The 21,946-nt window shown below is 33.3% G+C and overlaps 1 protein-coding gene and 1 long non-coding RNA gene across 9 annotated transcripts in view; both read right to left on the bottom strand.

Annotated features, from left to right (window-relative positions):
* Positions 1 to 21,946, bottom strand: part of LOC309628461 — a 731,364-nt gene that overhangs the window by 509,767 nt on the left and 199,651 nt on the right. The gene's annotated exons all lie outside the window — the stretch shown is intronic.
* RBM46 (RNA binding motif protein 46) overlaps positions 1 to 21,946 on the bottom strand; it is a 48,003-nt gene that overhangs the window by 5,068 nt on the left and 20,989 nt on the right. For 3 of the 8 annotated variants that reach the window (XR_014244520.1, XR_014244521.1, XR_014244522.1), the window contains one exon: positions 7,016 to 20,625. Coding sequence is in view for 3 of the 8 variants with exons in the window: in XM_082391524.1 (XP_082247650.1) it covers positions 20,429 to 20,625 (197 nt within the window). In the remaining 5 variants the exon portion in view is untranslated. Of the gene's footprint in view, positions 1 to 1,363; positions 20,626 to 21,946 lie in introns of those variants that run through there. The other 5 variants (XM_082391525.1, XM_082391526.1, XR_014244523.1 and 2 more) reach the window with 4 other exon arrangements.

The raw sequence follows: 21,946 nt of genomic DNA, 5'->3' as shown, positions 1-21,946 counted from the left end.
TAAAAAAAAAAAAGTTCTGATTCTCTCCTTCTAAACGTTATCACGCAAATACAATAAATTCCTTATTAAGCAGGTATATATAACTAGCTCTTTCAAATTTTAACAGTGTGGTATAGACAACATGATTTAGAAGAACAGATCTTTAAATAGTTATACTTCTGTATGTGGGGAAATGTAGTTTTCAGAGAAATCACTTTCACTTTGGGTTTATATCCATTTAAGATCTAATGCAGCCCATTCATGAAATGTGGATAAAAAAGAGATCTTCAGGAGAAGATTTCACAAAGAAGATAGACAGACAACTGGCTACTAGCAGAGTGCTTATCAGGTCTGAAAATCTGTATTTCTGATATTCCCCTGATGTAAACCTTCAATTTACAAATACCCTAACGGACTGTTTTATTCTCACATTTTTAAGGAGACTAAAGTATCATATTAAAAGTTCACTTTGATGACTTTATTCATAGAGGATAAATCAAGAAAAAAAATTTCCCCCTAATACTACAAAGATTAGGAAATGAAAAGCTTCAGATGTTTATAAGCATTTCAAAAATAAATTTTTACAATTTAAGAATCTAAATATATTTGGGAAAAATCTGGGTGATTAGAAAATATAATACATGTCAAACTTGAGACAATAACTGTGAGATAAACCTAGATGAACCATGTTTTCCCCTAACATACAACTTACATATCACAGACAATAAAAATCAGAAAACATCACTGATTAACAAATTAACAAATGAATTAAAATTCCTAACATATACTTACTTGCCCACCCCTGCTTTTTCTTCCCAATGAACATCCTTAGCTCTTCAATCCCACTGTTTCTGCCTCAGACTGGGATATTACTCCCCTTTCCCCCTCTTCTTAAGGGAATGATACAGAGCCAATTTCAGAATTTAAGTTTTACACTGAGAATTATTCAACTGTCTTAATTAACACTTTTTAAACTGAGGTACAATTTACATACAATAAAATGCATACATCCTATGTGTTCATTTCAGTGAGTTCTGATAACTGTATAAACCTATGTAACCAACACCCAAAGCAAGATATAAAACATGTCCATCAATCTAGAAGCTCCCATTATCCATTCCAGTCAAGAGCCCTTCTGGTTGCCGCAACTAGAGAAAGCCCTCGCACAGAAACGAAGACCCAACACAGCCATAAAAAAAAAAAAAAAAAAAAAAAAAAAGCTGGAGCGCAGCAACGAAGACCCAATGTAGCCATAAATAAATAAATCCAGTAATTATATATATCCTGAAAAATACGACTATTAGGCATTACAATTTGGGGGTAAAAAAAGTGCTAACTTGTTAAATGCTAACAATAAAAAAAAAAAAAAAAAAAAAGAGCCCTTCTGTTGGAGGCAACCACTTTCTGATTTCTATCACTATAGCTTCGTTTTGACTGTTCTTGGACTTCATATAAAATGTATTCTTAAAGTATTTTTTTAAGTCTTCTCTCAACATAATTTCTAAGATTCATTCATATTGTATATATCAGTAGCTTGTTCCTTTTTATTGTTCAGTAGTATTCTATTGAATGAATATACCACAATTTCTTTATCTGCTCACACTCACCTGTTGATAAAGATTTAGGTTGTTTCTAAATTTTGACTATTATGGATAAAGCTGTTATGCACATTCTTATACAAGTCCTTTTGTGGATACATATTTTCATTTCTTTGGGGTAAATAAGTAAGAGTAGAATTGCTGGGTGGTAGGTTAGAGATAGATACTGCCGAACAGTGCACTCTGACCATTTTTACACTCACATCAATAAAATATGAGAGCTCCAGTTGCTCCAAACGCTCACCAACATTTGTTATTGCCAGTGTTTTTAATCATTGCTATTCCAGTGATATGAATGGTATCTCATTTTGGCTTTAATTTGGATTTCCCTTATGACTAATAATGTGTTTAGTGACCATTTGAACATCTTTAGTAAAGTATCTGCTCAAGCCTTTTTTTTTTTAAATTTTATTTATTTATTTATTTGGCTGTGTTTGGTCTTCGTTTCTGTGCGAGGGCTTTCACTAGTTGCGGCAAGCGGGGGCCACTCTTCATCGCGGTGCGCGGGCCTCTCACTATCGTGGCCTCTCTTGTTGCGGAGCACAGGCTCCAGATGTGCAGGTTCAGTAGCTGTGGCTCATGGGCCCAGCTGCTCCACGGCATGTGGGATCTTCCCAGACCAGGGCTCGAACCCGTGTCCCCTGCATTAGCAGGCAGATTCTCAACCACTGCGCCACCAGGGAAGCCCTGTTCAAGCCTTTTGATCATTCTTACTAACTTTGTCTTTTTACCGTTGATATCAATAAAGTTTTTGACTAATTAGATTCTCTAAATCAAAATATTAAATAGCAATAGGTTGAGTCCTCGGAAATCTCTAATTCAAACCACCTCTTTCACTGAAGAATATTACAGACAAAAGATGGTTGATTAAGTGACTGTTCCATATTCCCACAGTTAAATGGAGAAAAAAACAAATTAAAAATTAGGCTTCCCAGTTCCTAGGAAAGTATTATTTCCACTTGATCAAGCTTTTTTACTCTGGCAATCTTCTCAAAACTGGGTTGAGAGAAAGCGTTTCAAAAGGTTGTTGTGGTGCTTCTCTGGTGGCGCAGTGGTTGAGAATCTGCCTGCCAATGCAGGGGACACGGGTTCAAGCCCTGGTCTGGGAAGATCCCACATGCCGCAGAGCAACTGGGCCCGTGAGCCACAATTACTGAGCCTGCACGTCTGGAGCCTGTGCTCCGCAAGAAGAGAGGCCACGATAGTGAGAGGCCCGCGCACCGCGATGAAGAGTGGCCCCCACTTGCCACAACTAGAGAAAGCCCTCGCACAGAAACGAGGACCCAACACAGCCAAAAAAAAAAAAAAAAAAAAGGTTGTTGTGCGTAGGGGGAGAGAAATAAAGTAGAGGGCGCTCTAAGCTACCTGGCTTCTGCTTGAGCCTACCCACGCCCACACTTCCCACTTCAACTCACACAGCTCTGCATTCCCTTGCTTTATGTGCTAAACTTTTATGTAACACTTCATTTGAAGAAAAGACCCTTCTGCACAAAAATAAAAAACGTATGAGAGTAACTTGCTCTAATATAACGCTTTAATATAATTATTAGAGATAACATTTTGATCAAATCCTCTAAAATTTCACATTTATATGTTGAATGGATACATTTTTACAGAATAACTTTGACCTATATTAAGACTAGTAAATAGGCTTAACCTTAAGTGCCAATTCTAATTAAGCAGTAATCGCTAAAAGGACTGTGGGTTCCAAAAGATTCTGAAGCTGTGTCTGGAATGAGCAAGAAAGTGAGTAGTAACTGTAGCGCCACATCTGACATGGGCGCAAGAGCAGAGCCTGGCAGCACATTCATCACCTGCTTGCCAGTCCCGCCTCTGCAGCGATTATAATTTGGTCTCCTACCTTTCTCTGTCCAGCACAAGAGACGAATACCACCAATATGTTCCTCAGTGAAAACTAAGCAATAGATATATACTGATTTACTCTCTTCTTGTTTGTCCCTTTTTTGTTTCTAATTCTCTTACACCTCTTGACCGAACATCACAGATTCTCTAGCTGCTTTTGTTTCATATGGAGAGGGAAACCCTTAATAGAGACTTTAAAGTGAGTTCAGTTGAAAGTGTCTTCTCATACTAATCTTTTTCTTTTAGTTTGTTTCTGACCAGATATTCTTTAAACTGATTTTCCATTAGAAAGTAAATTCTTCATAATTGGTTTTTTTACTTTTCCTTGTTAGCTCTGAGTTCTACCTTCACACCCACCCCCTCTCTTTTTGATGCACCTTTTTAAAGTGTACAATTCAGTGGTTTTTAGTATATTCACAAAGTTGTGCAACCAAACTCCACTATCCAGAACATTTTCGTCACCCTCAACAGAAACTCTGCACAATCTAGCAATCGCCCCCCATTCCCTCTCCGCCAGACCCAGCAACCACTAATTTTTCTGTTTCTATAGATTTGCCTATTCTGGATTTTTCATATAAAAGGAATCACATAATTTATGTGGTCTTTTTTAACTGGCTTCTTAGCATAATGTTTTCAAGGTTCATCCATGTAGTATGTATCAGAACTTCATTCCTTTTTATAACCACTGTATGGAGATACTGCATTTTGTTTATCCATTCATTAGTCAATGGACATCCAGGTTGCTTCCACCGTTTGGCCGTTAGGAATAATGTCGCTAAGGAATAATACGCACAAGATTTTCTGTGGACATATGTCTTCAATTCTCTTGAGTAAATAACTAGGAATGGAATTGCTGGGTCATATGGTAAACTCTATGTTTAACTTTCTGAGGTATTGCCAAATATTTTCCAAGGCAGCTGTACCATTTTAACACTCCCAACAGCAATGGATAAGGGTGAAGCACCTGATATTTTGACCTATGAAATACATTTCCCACCTTAATACATATTTTAAGCATTTCTTTAGATTTCTATGAGATCTTTATTAAAATTTTTGAAAAAAATTCATTTTACTATTTCATTTTACTATTTTACTACATTTTACTACTAAAATAGTAAAATTTCATTTTACTATTTTACTATTTCATTTTACTATTTACTATTTCAATTTCTAACATTCCAAGAGCCATAACTATAATAACTCAATAAACTTCTTTTACTGAACCACTGAATTTCATCTGCAAAACAAGTTTTTGGTAACAGTATTTATTATACATACAAAGACAGAGATTTACAAAAATCATCTGTATTAGAATATTAACATTTATCATTTATTATTTTGTACTTTCTCCTAGTACAGAAGACCAAGAGCTAACTATAAGGCAGAGGAAAGAATTTTCAGAGTTGGTAATTATTAAGCAACTTATAACCTATGAAATATTTAAAAATCATTAACTATAAATTTTTAAGTGATACTTTTGGCTGGAATACACTAGTATTATCAAATTTACTGGCATTCTTACTTCATTTACTTTCCCTACTTCAATTCAATTTTTAAAAAGTATTTTTATTGTCTACTTAATTTTTCCTATCAGGTGACTGACAGCAAAGGGCAAAAAGTAGACGTGCAATGACCAATATTTTTTCTAAGACTAGGCCCACAGGGTAACTCAGGCCACTATTTCTGTTTTAAGATGATTTATAGGAGGGTTTGAGTATGATAATCTTAGTAACAGGTGGCTGGATAAGAAAATTATTGTCTATAACTGTTTCCTTATAAGGTTCTAATTAATTAGTTCTCTGATTTTACTAGATGATTATATTTTTCAGATTCAATTTTGGGGGAAAAATCATCTATTTCTGTTTTCAACTAAATTATTTTTTTAATTTACAACGTATTTTCCTATATAATTTTGAAAGAGTGATTTGGATTTTAAATTCTTACTCTGAAACTTTGATATTGTATAACAATCATAAACATATACTTTGTCAGATATCAGTACTTTTATTTTTAAGAAATTACAGCCGTTTCATTCTAAATTATCTCTAAAGATTATAATTTAAACCTTCAAAAACAAGGGTTTGAAATCCTAGAAAATGCAAACTAATGTCACTATAGTGACAGTAATCAGTTCAGTGGTTGCCTGGGAAAGACAGTAGAAGGAGGAATGGATTATAGTAGAGGTGATAGAAATGTTTATTTTCTTGATTATGGTGTCATTTCACAGACTTATACATAAAGCAAAACTGACCAAAGTGTACACTTTAAATATGTGCATTTCATTGTATTTCAATTATACCTCAAAAAAGTTATAAAGAAATCCCAAGTGTTTCTGTAGGTTAGTGTAAATGTTTCTCAAACGACATCCCACACAATTCAAGTACCCTGTCAAAACAAGAATCCCTTAGGCCAAAAAACATTGGGAAAATTTTAGGAAAGATGGGTTTAACAGCTAAACAAATTGCTACTACAATTATTCAGGATGCTAACATGCATTATGATTTCCAAGGGGAGTATATATAGTACATGGTTCTTCCCAAACTTGACCATAGAAACAGTTATTTCACTCAACAAGTTGGCAAATCAGTTTGGGAAGAACTTTTAATAGGGATACTATATAATGGGAAAACATTAAAAACAAATCAGAAAAATTCTTAAAATACATTAAACACAGCAATTACAAACTCAAATGCCTTCAGAGGCCAAGATGTAACAAACAAAAGAAGAACTCAAAAAGGACCAAATATAAAACAAATGCTGTCCAGCTATTTGTACTGAAATGAAACCCAGTTGCTTTCCTTTCAAAAAACTGAAGAGACCAAACAAATCATATCAAGAGCTTCCAGTTTGCTACCTTTGTATTAAGAGATTGAATTATGTCAAATTCCTTTTAATGCTAGTTTCTATACCATTTTGGAAAGAGGAATAAAAGAGCAGCCTATGAGAGGGAAAATTATGATCCAAGCTATAGCAAACTAGGATTGTAACCTACTCAAGAACACATGGATTACTACCCAGGGAACTACAACATTCTTTTTGCCTCTACATGTAAAAAGGAGTTTGGATAGTAATAATCTTTACTCAAACTATAAACTACCTTTAGCTTCCTACTAAAACTTATCCTTCTCAGTACCATGTAGGAAAAACTAAACAGTGAATCCTAATAAACATAACTTTTATTCTAAATTGTATCAATAATAATTTTGGTTTAGTAAGTTTGAAAAAACTAGAGTTTCATTTTCAAATAAGTTTGAGAAATTCTGGGTAATCTACTTTATAATACACTCATTCCAACTACATCTACCTTAATACTGTTTGCCATCCTGGTGGTTCACAATGTACACACTAGCATGTTAAAAGTTTTCAGAAGACCTGAAACATAGAAGTCAGTTTAACTTTTTAAAACTTTGCTTAATGCATCTATAATTAACAAAGCTATAATAATTAAAAATTTTCACAAGGTTTCATTGAACAATTTTAAATATTTCTTCTTAAAACCATAAGAAGAATAATTTATAACTGGCTTTCTGGAAATTAAATATATCACTTAATATTCCTAAGAGACTTTTTCTTACCTGTTTATTTTCTCCAAATTCTTCTACATAGGTCCAGGCTGAAGAGATTGTGTTCCCTGTCTGTAAGCAGTGAAGACAGAAAATAATTGAGTCTTTAGATTGTTGTTACCCCTTATCTTGGAAGTGCATGGAATCCTTGATAACTTTAGGTAAAAACTATTTGATCAGTAAATATGAAAATAAATTTAGAGGAAAAGAAAAAAGTGATAGTTATTTCTGAAGTTCTGCAAAGATGAACAAAGAGAACAGTACTTTGATTTTGGAATGAAAATTATGAGTTAATACATTAACAGAAAAAACATATCTTTCTATACAAATTAAGTCCTTATTAGTTGGTTTTTCCAAGAAGTACTACTCTACCAATAAAATAAGAAAAGAATTTTAAAAACAACTGAGATTGCCCAATTTTTGATAAGAAGATAGCCAAAGAATCTAAGTGAATTTGAAAAATATCAATATCCTTTCTTTTCACCTTAAAAAGAAATAAATGGTCAAAATAATACAAACCATAAAAAATATTTGGCTTATTAACAGCTAAACTTTAGAAGCCTAGTTTAGCCATATATAGTACAACTCTGGACATCCATCCATTTTGGTGGATCTCTCTTCATAGGAATGTATATCCAAAGCTATGCTAAGAAACTGCATTAGAGTATGAACAAATGAAAAATGTTTGATGATCCACATAAAACTACAGATTTTTAAATACCCATCTTGAAGATAACTCAGCAGAAAAAATAGTCACAATATTTTCTGATTTTTACATAACAAAACAGGTAATTTAATCAACCCCCCCCCAGTGAGAACTAGAACACCTAGACAATTATTAAAAGCAAAACTACCTACATGAAAGCACTGAGAATGGCCAAGACTGAAGAACTGTGGGACTGTGATCTTAGACAAGAAACCCAAAGAGGTGTGCACATCTTCTGGAGGTGTGTTTTGCCTAGGAGGATTGGCCAATTCTAAAGAATCTGAAAGGCAAGGGAAGATGGCAAGAGACAGACAAATTTCTGAGGATAAGAGGACAAAAACTGGAACTGAGGAGCTACTGATGAGGCAAGTCTGGAACCGTGAATAAAACTGAACCAGAAGTAGACCAACTTTAATGATGACTAAATTCAAATCTTCTCAATCCCTGCCTGGATTAAGACAATCTGGGATTGCCAGTCCTTTGGTCACCTTTCTGAAGCAAAAATAAATCCTCTCTGAATAAAGTTAACAGCATGTTCGCTTTCAAATTATCTCCACATTTTTTCATATACAATATCTGGAATTCAGAAAAGAACCAATCAAATAAAGAGATAAAACAATGTGACCTAAAAGCACAAGAAACAGAAGTCAACAGTAACAGATCTACAGGAAATGTAGATAAAGTTTTCAGAACTAGATAATAAAATAATTATGACTAATATACTCAAGGAAATAAAAAACAAACCTGAAAATTTTGGAGGGAAAGTGAAAATCATAAAAAAAAGTCAAATGAAATTTTAGAACTGAGAAATAAATTCAAATAATGGTTTTATCATGTTAGACACAGATGAAAAAAAGAATTCATGAACCAAAAGATAGGTCTGAAGAAAATATGCAAACTAAACATACAAAAGAATGGAAAAGAACAGAAAGAACATAGTAGATAAACGGGATACAGTAAAACGGTCTAAGAAATGTATAACTGGAGTACCATATAGAAAGGATAGACAAAATGGGACAAAAGCAATATATGAAAACAGAACCACTTAGAACTTTCTAAAACAAGTGAAAAACACTGATCCACAGATTTTAGAAGTGGTGAAAGTCCCAGTTAAGATAAAAACTAAGAAAACTACACATAAGTCTATCACAGTAACACTTGTGAAAATCACAAGAGAAAATATTAAAAGTAGCTGGGGGGTGGGGAGGTTTACAATAAAGGAGTAATAAGCAAATTATAGCTGACTTCTCAACAGAAACAACAGAAGCCAGAAGACAGTGAGTGGAATTAATAACCTCAAAGAATTAAAGGAAAGTAACTGCTGATCTAGTAAAAATACCCTTTCAAAAGGCAGGTAAATTAAAGACATATTCAGGCAAACAAAACTGAGGTAACCTGTCATAGGTGTATTCATACCAAAGAAAACACAAATGAATGTTCTTTGAGCAGAATAAAGAAATAATCATAGCTGACGCATAGGAGGAAATAAAGAGCAAAGGAAATGATATATAAATGGTAAATGAATACTAATCTATATTAACTAAAAATTATAATTAGGTATGTGGGGAGTTAAAACATATAAGTTAAAGACATACAGAAATATCAAGACACTACACAAAACTGGAAGAGAAAATTTAAAAAGTTAGAGTGTACTAAGGTCCTTGCATTGTCTGGAATGGAATAAAAGCACTAATTAATATTAGATTTCAGTGAGTTAAGAATACATGTTGGAGTCTACAGGGTAATAACTAAAAGGATAATAAAGACTCTATGACTAATACAGCTAAAAGAAGAAGAGAGAAAAGGGCAAATAAATAATCCATCAAAAGAAGGCAAGAAAGGAGAAAAGGGAAATAGAATAGGGACACAGAATAAGGAATAGAAAGCAAATGGCAAGACAACAGACTTAATTCTATGCATTTCAATAAGTATATTCAGTTCAAGCTGAGCAAACTCAAAACACAGACTTTCAACAAAAACAAACTTCAGCAACAACAACAAAACCTAACCATATATTGGGCTCATCTTAAGACTAAGATACAGGGAAAGTAAAAGTTAAAATATAGAAAAATATATGCATGCAACCCTAATCAAAAGAAAGCTTGTAAGTCTATGTTAATATCAGAAAAAGTATTCTTTAAGGCAGGATTGCATGATAGAGACAGAATGACACAGTATAATAATAAAAGGTACACTTCACCAGAAAAATGTAACAATTCTAGATTTCTATGCACCTAATACACAACCTCAAAATATAAAAAGCAAAAACTGACAGAACCAAAAGGAGGAAAAGATAAATTTGTAGTCATAGTAGGTGATTTTCATGAGCCTCTCATAGTAATAGAATAAGCAGGCCAAAAAACATGAAAGATAAAGAAATTTACATACAATTAGTAAACTTGGCCTAATTTATATTAAGAGTTGAACTGTGTGCCCAGAAAGATATATTGAAGTCCTAACCCCTAGTACCTTAGAATGTGACCTTATTTGGAAATAGGGTAACTGCAAAATGTAATTAGTTAAGATGAGGTCATACTGGAGTAGGGCGGACCCTAATTCTACTATGATTGATATCCTTATAGGAATAGAGAAACGCAGAGAAGAGAATGCCACGTAAAGACACAGAGACACACAGGGAGAAGATAACCATATCCAACACAGGCAGAGATTGGAATAATGCATCTATAAGCCAATGAACTAAAGGGCTACTGGCAAACACTAGAAGCTAAAAGTGGCAAGGAAATTCTCCGCTACCAGCTTCAGAGGGAACATGGCCCCATCAACACCTTGATTTCTGATTTCTAGCCTCCAGAACTGTGGGAAAATAAATTTCTGTTGCTGAAGCCATCCAGATTGTGGTACTTTGCCACAGCAACCCTAGCAAACTAATACACAGCAATTAACAACTGCAAACACATCCTTTTTAAGCAGGCATGAAATATTTACTTTAATTGGTCATTAAAAAACAAGACAAAGGACTGAAATGATACATAATATACTTTCCAATCATAGTAAAATAAAAAAAATATAACTACAAGAATCTTCATATGTTTAGAAATTTATACTCGTGAGAAGAAATCCAAATATTTTCAAAAAGATGATGATAAAAATAAAGTACATCAAAACGTATGTGATGCAGCTATAACCATACTTAAGAGATCAATTTGTAGCCTGGAAATGCATACAATGTAATAAAAGAAAGGCTGAAAACTCTAAACTAAGATGGCTTCTTAAATGATATTCCACATATCCAAAAAATATACAACACCAATCTTAAACAAACTCTCCCATAGAATGGTAAAAGAGAAAAAACTTCCTAATGTTTCTATGAGGAAAAGTATGGGCCAATCTTATGAATGAACATAGACATAAAATCCTAAAGAAAGTATCAAAAATCAAATTCATCAATAGTACATAAAAAGGATAATGTACCGTGACCAAACTGGGTTTATTTCAGAAATGCAAGACTGATGTCACATTCAAACATCAATCAATGCAATTCACCACATTAAAAGAATAATAGACAAAATGATATAATTATCTAAATAGATACAGAAAAAATTCATCACCCACTTGTGATAAAACCTCTTAAAAAACTAGGAAGGGACTCGAAGGGACTATTCTTACTGTGATAAAGGGCTTCTATAATAAAAACCACAGCAAACATCATACCTTAAAGGAGAAATATTGAAAGTATACAAGGATGCCTTCTATCATTATTTGTATTCAAGACTGGACAAGTGGTTCTAGCCAGTGCAATAAGGCAAGAGAAAAAAGAAAAGTATAAGGGTAGAAAGGAAGAAAAAATTTCTCATTATTTGCAATTGACATGACTGTGTATGTAGAAAAATTTTAAATAATGTAGAGCCAAAACAAACCATTATACTCAAATGTTTTATTCAATACATAAAAAATAAATTGTATTTATATAATCAGGAACAATCAAAAATAGAAAAGGCACCTTTTACAATGGCATTGAAAAACATTAAATACCTAGGAATAAATCTAATAAAAAATGTAGGAGATATTTACACAAATATTTACAAGCTACTGAATGTTTAGAGAAATTAAAGAAAGTCTAAATAAATGGATAGATCTATAATCTTCATGGATCAGAAGGCCCAATACTATAAAAATGTCATTTCTTCACAAATTGAGCCACAGGTTCAATTCAATTCCAATCAAATTCTCAGTAGGATTTTTTTGGTAAAAATTTACAATCTGATTCTAAAATTCATGTGGAAATATAAGGGCTGTGATGAGTCAAGACAATTATGGAGAAAAAAGTTGGGAAGATATTCTCTACCAAATATTAAGATTTTCATAATTAACACACTGTAATAAAATCGATCAATGGAAGAGAATACTGAATGTATAGTAAGACTTATACACAGGTATGTGTATATAGGTATGTGTATGTGTGTGCACACACATACATACAATATATACTTCACAACCTCACTAAATTTGAAAGATAAAAAAAAGTTTCCAAAAGATAATACAGGAGACTATTTTATCACTTCAAGGTAAGCGAAGATTTCTTAAGCAGGGTACAAACAGTACTAACTTTAAAGACTGATAAATTGAACCACACTAAAATTAACAACTTCTGTTTTTTTCAGAGTATCATGAAGAGAGTAAAAGGTAAGCCACAAGTGGAAGAAGGTATCTGTTAAAGTATATCTCCAACAAAGGGCTTGTATCTTAAGTAATAAAGAAAAAAACCAGATGACCCAATACAATAAAGGGACAAGAGACTTAAATCAAGAGACACTTCATCAAGAGGATATCTTAATGCCCTATAACCCTATTAAAAGATGCTCACTATCATTACTAAATAGTGATACAGAAGTTATTATCTGAACGAGACAGCAATATATACTAACCAGAATATTCAATATTAAAAGACTGATAATACCCAAGGTATTGGCAGGGATATGTATGCAACAACTGAAACCCATGTGCTGCTAATAAAGTGTAAATTGGTATAATCACTTTGGAAAACTGTTTGGCATTATCTACTCAAGTTTTAAAAATATGACCTACCACTTTCACTCTTATGTATTCAACAGAAATACATGCAAAAACACCATGTACAAGAATCTTCACAGCATCATTATCTCAAACAGCCCAAACCGAAAGTACTCAAATTTCTAACAACAGAAATAGCAATAAATTCTATGATTTCGATTGAATCCTTACATTGATAAGAGTGAATGAACAGTACTGCTACATGCAACAACATGGGCCAATCTCATAAACATAATGTCAAAATAAGCCAGACAAAAGTTTACAAAATTTTGTACAAATTTCAAAAACAGAAGTAGTCAGAAGACTGGTTTCCTTGGGAACAGAGAGAGTAATATCTGAGCGGGAGTACAAAGGAGGCTTCTAGGGTATTGATATTTTATGTCTTCACCTAGTGGTTACACTGATGTGGTCCCTCTGTGGCAATTCACAAAGTTTTCAGTTATGAATTGTGCACTTTTCTGTTTGTATGTAATGTAGTAAGTTATAAAAAAGAGGAATTAGAACATACACATAAAGAGAAGTTGATCATTTATAATTATAAAAAATTAAACCACTTAATAAAGTTACTATCAATACAGAATAACATATAAAAGAAAAATGATTCAAAGTAATTTTAAAAAACTATAATGGTGATTTTCAGTAGAGATGCTAAATGGAATTACTATTAAATATGGAACAAGTCTTCCTTCCAAAATGCCTTCACAGACTACCACCTGGACCTGGAGTTTTAAGAATTAGTTTTCTGTTAATCTTTAAGTTAAATGAAATCAAGTTCAACAGGAAAAAAATGCTGGGATTTCAATTACTGATATAGGACAATTACACTTCTGTTAATAAATACACAGAAGAGATGGTGAAAACCTATCAGCAGAACCTCAATTTAATATCAAACACAAGGTTACTACTGGTGCTTTAGTCCAGTTTAATTTGCCATTTATTAGTGTCGTTCCTTTAAAAAAAAGACTGATATATTCTGATAAATTATTTTGAATGAGATTATTCAGTAATCAAGGCACAGAAAGGGGCCAGGAAAAGAAAAGGTATATTGAAAGTCAAGAATAAGAACAGGATACATTAAACTTCAAAGGTCAGAGACAGGATCTTGTTTTCTGAAAACTGAAATAATTGGATATGTTATTTTACTCTTCTGCTATGTAGGAATAAGAGTCAAAAGAAAGATAAACTACGTATAATTTCCACTAATTAGGATTCTAATTTTCATTATACTCATGAAGACATGACACTGTAGAACTATGACTTGTTCTATAAAGATGTGATGAAAAGTTTTAAAAGTCACTTAAGGGCTTCCCTGGTGGCGCAGTGGTTAAGAATCCACCTGCCAGTGCAGGGGACACGGGTTCGAGCCCTGGTCCGGGAAGATCCCACATGCCACGGAGCAACTAAGCCCGTGTGCCACAACTACTGAGCCTGCGCTCTAGAGCCCACAAGCCACAACTACTGAGCCCACGTGCCACAACTACTGAAGCCTGCGCACCTAAAGCCCGTGCTCCGCAACAAGAGAAGCCACGACAATGAGAAGCCCGCGCACAGCAACAAAAACCCAACACAGCCATAAAATAAATAAAATAAATAAATAAATAAATTTATTTTAAAAAGTCACTTAAAACTAAATGTTACAAGTATATTCTGTATCTTTGAAGATTTTACTGGTTTCAGTTTGAAGAAGATTTCCATATACATTTTATAGTAAATGGTATGAAGATGAAAAGCTGTTTTTCAGACTCTCGGATGTGTCATACTGCTATTTCTTCTTCTGAAAATAGAAAATGACTAAATGCACAGGATTCCAGTATATTCCAAATAAGACTGCTATATTAGCATCCTGAATTTTCAGGGCTTTTCCTGCCTTTAGGAAACTAAACTGAAACAACTCCATCTCCTAGGTCTATACCTGTGTAGAAGAATGAAGAAATGCAATGCTAATATAAACTAAGTTTAGAAATAATACACAATAAGCTATTGCCAATTATTTTCCACTTGTGAAGTCCTAACAAATGGCACTAAATAGAACTGTGGATTACATAATGAACTTAGGAAGCTATCATAATGTTCATTAAAATAATAATAATATTGTACATAATACAATCCATTATATTCTATACTACATTTTGTTGACAGAGATAAAAACATGAAGTTTTTCTCAGATAGTTTAAAAGCAACTACTACAACCATACTCTCCTGTTCTTCCAATATCCAAATTTCATTCATATATATACATACACACACACACACACAATACATATCTACATATTCAATATGTTCATAACACATAACATATTCAAAATAACCCACGACTCAGTCTATATTTCAAAGGTTTCACTATTTTAAAACTTTATCAGCCTTTTAAAAATTATTTACTGTTCATTTCTACTTCAGTGAGATATAAATATATATCATCCTGTTAAGCACCATTCATAATTTGATTGTGTGTCTGCACCTACCAACTCTATATCTCAGATATTTCTTTTTTAATCCTTTCTTCTTTCTGCTCAAAGCACAGCCAAACTTAATCTTTCCTCAGAATTTTATCTTTTAATCTTACAGAATGTAGATCACTCTCAATTATTTGAAAAGCACCACATGCTGAGTATTAAAGGAGGAGATAGTACTGACCTATACTAAATGAAGGACATAATAACAACAATTAAAAAAAATATATGTACAAAGTCCCCTGGCTTTATAATCCTAATGGATCAAAACTTTATAATAGTAAATAAACAGTAATATAAAAATTACTAAACTGTTGAGTAATATTATAAAGAACAAATCATTCTCAGTTACAATGTCCAAGAAAAGCTTTGTATAACAGATAAAGTAGATAAAAGTAGAATAATATTCCAAGTAGAGTGAGCAGCACTAGGAAAAGCTTGGAAACACCAATGAGCATGGCAAGTTCAGATAATCAAAGCAAGAGGTATTATCTATGGTTAGGTAAGATGGGGCCAAACAATAGAGCATCCTGAACAGGAGAATGTGGAGTTGAGAGGACTTTATTACATTACAATAGCAAGCCACTGTAGGTTCCTGAGCAAGGAAATAACAATGAAAAAGAATAATCAGACATAACTGGAGTGATAAATTATGTAGCTGAATTACAAAATAAGACGTTTGGAGTATAATCAAAAAGTAAAATGAGAATACCAAGCAACAAGAGACCATGAAATAGATGTAAACAAACTTTGCCTATTTGAAATTCTGTCTAGCATCTGATGGAGGAAAAAGACACATATCTTCTGCCACCCTGACACATATACCATCAGCTGGCAATGCTAATCCTAGAGTAAACTTAAAAATCTCAAAGCTACAATGTAAACAAGATATGTTTGCAAGGTCTTTGTAGCTCAGAATGATTCTTCCAGGATTCAGACAGATGTCCTAGGTCCACACTACCTGGAGTGGTCTGGTATATGGGCTTGTTGGACTAGTGGAGATAAAACTGTCTCTGAAAAGGAGATAAAGTATGAAACAAAAGCCCATTACACTATATTTTGAGTTTTAGAAGAATAACTTGCCAATAATATTCCACAAGTTCACAGTCTGTTATCAAATGTTTAACACTAGCCAAGGTCAGTTTTTCACTGGGATCATGTGAAGTTAACAAAGAAGAGCAGTTAAGAGCACAGCCTCTTAGCCAACTGGGGGATCCTAGGCAAATTATTCAATCTACTGAAGCCTTGGTTTCTTCATTTGTTAGAAAAAAGAAAGTGAAGACATTAAAATAATATCTATAGTACCTCAAAGAATTGACAGAATAATGTAGTATCATGTAAAGGCATTTAGCACAGTACCTAACATACAGTAAGTGCTCAAAGAATCTTAACTATTATTATTACTAATAAAATTCATTATTATAAATAATTGGAAAAATCTGTTGTCTTGGATTTGTTTTCTGAATAAGTATTATTCTTCGATACTTATATAGCATATTTTAATATAAAAGGTACTGCTGTAGGCCCTTTACAATTTTAACTCATTTAATATATATAATTACCCTATGAGATAAATACTGTTAACATTCAGATGAGGAAACTGAAGTACTGACAGGTTAAAGTAACTTTTCCAAGTAGGTAATGAAGCTGGGATGTGAATCCAGGAAATCTGGCTCTGAATGCCATGCTCTTTTATTCAATGTGGCCTGTACTCTATACTAAATTTAAAGTACTGAACTTCCTTTTGCTGTAATTCTTTCTAAAATGCAATGTACTATTTCCTGACCCTCTCATCTCAGATTAGGTCAGGTCATGCAATTATATTTTCTCATAACACCTCATACTTCTTTAGAGTGTTTATCAGAACTGTAACTGAATAACTGTCTCCTTCAATACAATGTAAACTCTATGAAGGCAGCAACTGTGTCTGATTCACTACAGTGATCCTCAGGACTTCATATAAAGCACAGTGTTCAATACATATTTGTTGCATGAACATATATGCTAACAAGGATTAACCATCAGCCAGCTAATAAACTGAAAATGAAAATAATTAAGCCTACAGGACTGAATAATAACAAAAAGATTATTCATATGATAAGAATAAGGATTCTAAAAATAAACTTTCTAAAATCAAAGTGTGCAAAAGGGCAAATTTTTCAGAGGGCATCAAAATAACAAGGCTAATACACTCCACGTGGTGTTAAAGAAGATAATTCTGAGTTAAAATAGTCTAGTAAAGAATCTTGCTTTGCCTCCATACATTTACTTAACAATGTAAACAGGTTTAAGAGGCGCAAACTACTAGGTATAAAACAAATAAGTTTAAAAAAGTGTAATGCATAGCACAGGGAATATAGCAGCATTTTCTAACAGTTTAGCATGGAGTATAATCTATAAAAATATCAAATTACTATGCTGTACACCTGAAACTAATATAATATTGTAAGTCAACTATACTTCAATTAAAAAATTAAAATTTTAAAATAAATGTTAAAAAAGTAAAGGTTTTTTTCTTTTTGTACAGAGCTTTTAGTAGTTTAAAAGCTTACATGGTTCTGCATTATATTCAATCATAATCTACCTCCCTGAAACTTTCCTCTATTAGACTTAATTCCAACCCCTGGAGCTTCATATTGAAGTCTCTCTTCTATGTGACAGCTCTTCAAGCATTTGAAGACAGCAATCATATTCCTCGTGTAAATACTGCATTAATATTTACAGACCAAACAGACCTACATACTTCAGTTGTTCACTGTCCCAACTTCTTATTACAGAGTTTCTAAGTCTTCCTTAGTTGTCAATGTTTAATTAAATGCTGGTGCCCAAAAGCAAACAAAACATTCCAGATATAGGCTGAGCAGAATAAAATTATTTGGTCTGAATACTACATAACTTTCCAATTTTGCCTTGAGTTACAGTTGACCCTTGAACAATGCAGAGGTTGGGTGCTGAGCCTCTGAGCAGTTGAAAATTCGCATATAACTTATAGTCAGCCCTCTGCACCTGCAGATTCAACCAACCTTGGATCTCATAGTACTGTAGCATTTACTGCTGAAAAAACTCCACAAATTAGTAGAGCAGCACAATTTAAACCCATATTGTTTCCAGGGTATGTATGTTAATCTGACAATCTCTAGAGTAGAATGACTCTCATTCTGGTTTTGACAAAATAATTCAGGTTTTTACTATTGGTTGGTTGGCTGACTTTCATTCTTTTTCACCTTATTTATTTTATTATAAAAGTATGTTATACAAACAGAGGAATGTATAAAATATAGATGTACAGTCAACGTAATTTTAAAAATAAAAACATGCACACACCACTCAGGTGTAGAAACAGAAGATTATCAATACTTTAGAAGTCTCTCTTGTATCCTTTCCAACTTCTCCTTTTAGTCCTTAAAGTAATCATGATCCTAATTTTTAAGTGTTAACCATTCTCTTAATTTCCTTTATAGTTTTGTCATATATTCCTTCATCCCTAAACAATATATTGTTTAGTTTTGCTTGGCTTTATTTTCCTACTCATAATTTCCCATTGCCTCAATTCCTTCAATGTAAGATTTGAATCTTTTCGTATTTTACTTATTTTTAATAAGCCACCTCATATCTTTCAGGGAGTGAAGCAGGGACTACAGTGGATAGCCCATCACAAGCAAAAAAAAAAGATAAAGGTAAGATTAATATTTTGCTTATGTCAGCCTGCCCCATCAATATGAGACAATGCTATCTCTCCCCAAAAAGAAACTGAGCTGAGGGGAAGTTGAACATCTTTCAATCTTACTCCTAACCTGGATTTTATAATAGGGCTTTAGAATGTATGTAAATTCCCTGAATTAATGAACTACATATTTAAAGAGCATCCCAGGATAAATATAATTAGATAAATGAGGCAACGACATTTGAATTATTTAGTTTCAATTTATTTATACCTCATATCTAAACATAAATATTTGTTAGTTGACTATAGAAATTTTTCTTCTCATATAAAAACTTTAAAAATAGAACATCAGACTAAAAGAACTGAAAATAAAAATTATTCCTGCCTAAAAATTCAGATAAAATCTCAAGGCAATGAAATTTGCCTTATTTACCAATTTAAATCAAAGACTGGCTGACATCAGTCTACTTGCCAAAACCTAATACGACTGATGGAAAAAGGCTGTTCATCCTCCTTCACAAGTCATGTTCAGTAACAAGCCACTCCCTGCTTGTGGCATAAACCACAATAAATAAAAATAAATAAGCAAGTAAATAAATAAAAATGCAAATATTTTTAAAAATCAGGAAAAGTGAGGTTTAAAAAAGACACTGGTGCACAAATGAGAAATAGATGATTGTAAAAAAGAGCAGATATCCTACAGAGTCACAGATATCCTAGACGCATTTCAATACAAGTACTTAAAAATCTTAAGTCAGTAAATCATAGACTTAAGAAATAAAGAAGGAAAACAATCACAGCTATCTCATCATATTTGTAAATCCCCCTCAGAAGCCAAAAGAGTGCTTTCACAGGGTAAGTAATCCTATTTTTGCTCAGTACCTCCTCTTTCCCTCTAGTTCTTAAGAGAAAAGAAATTAACTTTCCAATGCTTTGATATCTTCATTATTTCTATACTTGATGTATCTAAATTTTACACCTAGGAATCCCTCAAGGAAACTTGATTTGTGATCTCTCAAAGAAATATATGTAGACACCTAATACACACAAGTGAGACATTTAAATGAGTAAACATTTCTGTTTGAATTATTTTGCTTTTGGTAAAAATTATAACTTTATAGTGCAGAATACAATTTTAAACCTGTTTTTCAAAGAATCATAATGGCTCACTTGGAACCTTTTAAATTCTGTGCCCCAAATTATCCAATACAGGTATCCCCCACTTTTCAAAAGTTCACTTTACACCATACATTAGTATCTGTTTTTGCTAACCAAAAGAAATCCAAAGAGGATTTTCCCTTCTATGAAAAAAGGTAAAAAGCAAAAATAGCGTTCAGGGTTTGTTTTGTAGCAAATTCGTTATAAAGGCAGCATGCAGCCTGAACATCCAGACTGGCATGGCCAAGATCCTTCCCCAAGAACTACATCAGTGCCTCAGCATCAAGCCTTCATAGCTTTGAACTGTGTCTGTGAGCATTTGTGCTTTACCTTGATTTATTTTGTCCATCTGTTAGCAAGATGTGTCCTAAGGTAACTGCTTCTTCGCTTTATGCCATTGCAGCCTACAAAAGATTTCACAGGAACGCTCTAACTTGGATACTGGGGGGAAATTGTACTTTCACAAATCTAGAACTACATATTTGGTCACCTTTGGACCAAAAATTGACATAGCAGCAGAAGAAGAAAAAGCCATAGACACATACGGCACATCTGCTGTAAATCTGTTTACCCCCTAATCTGGCCAGTAAACAAGCAGACTGGAACATGTATGCTGAAACAAAGGTAACAAGAAAAAAATTAATTTCATGGGCTTGTAGTCTTACAACAATCCACCTATAAAACAGGATTACAAAAAAAAGCGTGAAGTATCTCTAGAAATAACATCCTTAGAAAATATAACGAAAGGAAATCAAATATGCAAAAGAAAAAGTAAAGGTCAACATAACTACTGTATAAAAGAAGCTGGAGTTGTACATCCTAGTTTACAATGTTTATCTATTCACGTTTATTCTTGATTAATCTGTGTATAAAAATCAAGCTAGGGCTTCCCTGGTGGCGCAGTGGTTGAGAATCTGCCTGCCAATGCAGGGGACACGGGTTCGAGCCCTGGTCTGGGAAGATCCCACGTGCCGCGGAGCAACTAGGCCCGTGAGCCACAGCTACTGAGCCTGCGCGTCTGGAGCCTGTGCTCTGCAACAAGAGAGGCCGCGATGGTGAGAGGCCCGCGCATCGCGATGAAGAGTGGCCCCCACTTGCCACAACTGGAGAAAGCCCTCGCACAGAAACGAAGACCCAACACAGCCATAAATAAATAAATAAAAATTAAAAAAAAAAAAAGCACTCCCTTCTTCAAAACTATCAGTTAAAAAAAAAAAATCAAGCTATACTGTTTAAACATGTAAGAAATGAGGGAGTTCAGAATATACTCATCAAATTATCAGGCAATACAATTACAACAGACATGTTTTCTAATGACTGCATTCCTATATGCTTTTTAACATAAAGTTATAAATAGTAGAAATCATTATCAGGGTGGTATGTAAGATTATATTTATTAAAAGCAATGCAGGAAGGTATACAGCTAGCCAAATAAATCATTTTCTTAAAATATTAATTATTATATACATATAAAAATCAATATACAGGCCATTTTTACAGCTCAAATGTCACTTGCTGTAAGGAATGGCCCACATGTAACTAATAGATCTTTAACCAAATATTACAAATTTAAGGGCAAGAAAATCCAAGTTGTTATTAACATTTTGTCAATTTAGAGATTCTAATTAGAGTTTTTTTAATTTTGTTTGCTTTTGTTTTGAATCTCCAGAGGGACGTGCACTCCTCTTAGAGGTAACCCACTACCAGATCTTAGATAGAGGATGTATCCTTCTAGGATAGAGGATGAATTGCTCTAGGATAGATAATATATCTGAAATTAACTAATAAAAGTAGATACTATATTTAATCTTAACCAAAAGGCCTGGAAGCAACTCACATTGAATAATCTTAAAATGGTTAAAAGCACAGATGATCACTTGAATAAATTCATCACAGTAAAACCATTTTTCCAAAACATTTTCTGTCTCCATTCA

The sequence above is a fragment of the Balaenoptera borealis genome (assembly GCF_965194805.1).
Source record: "Balaenoptera borealis genome assembly, chromosome: 4".
Taxonomy (NCBI): Eukaryota; Metazoa; Chordata; class Mammalia; order Artiodactyla; family Balaenopteridae; genus Balaenoptera; species Balaenoptera borealis.
The sequence above is the reverse complement of the archived record's forward strand: the minus strand, read 5'-3'. Positions and strand labels throughout refer to the sequence as shown.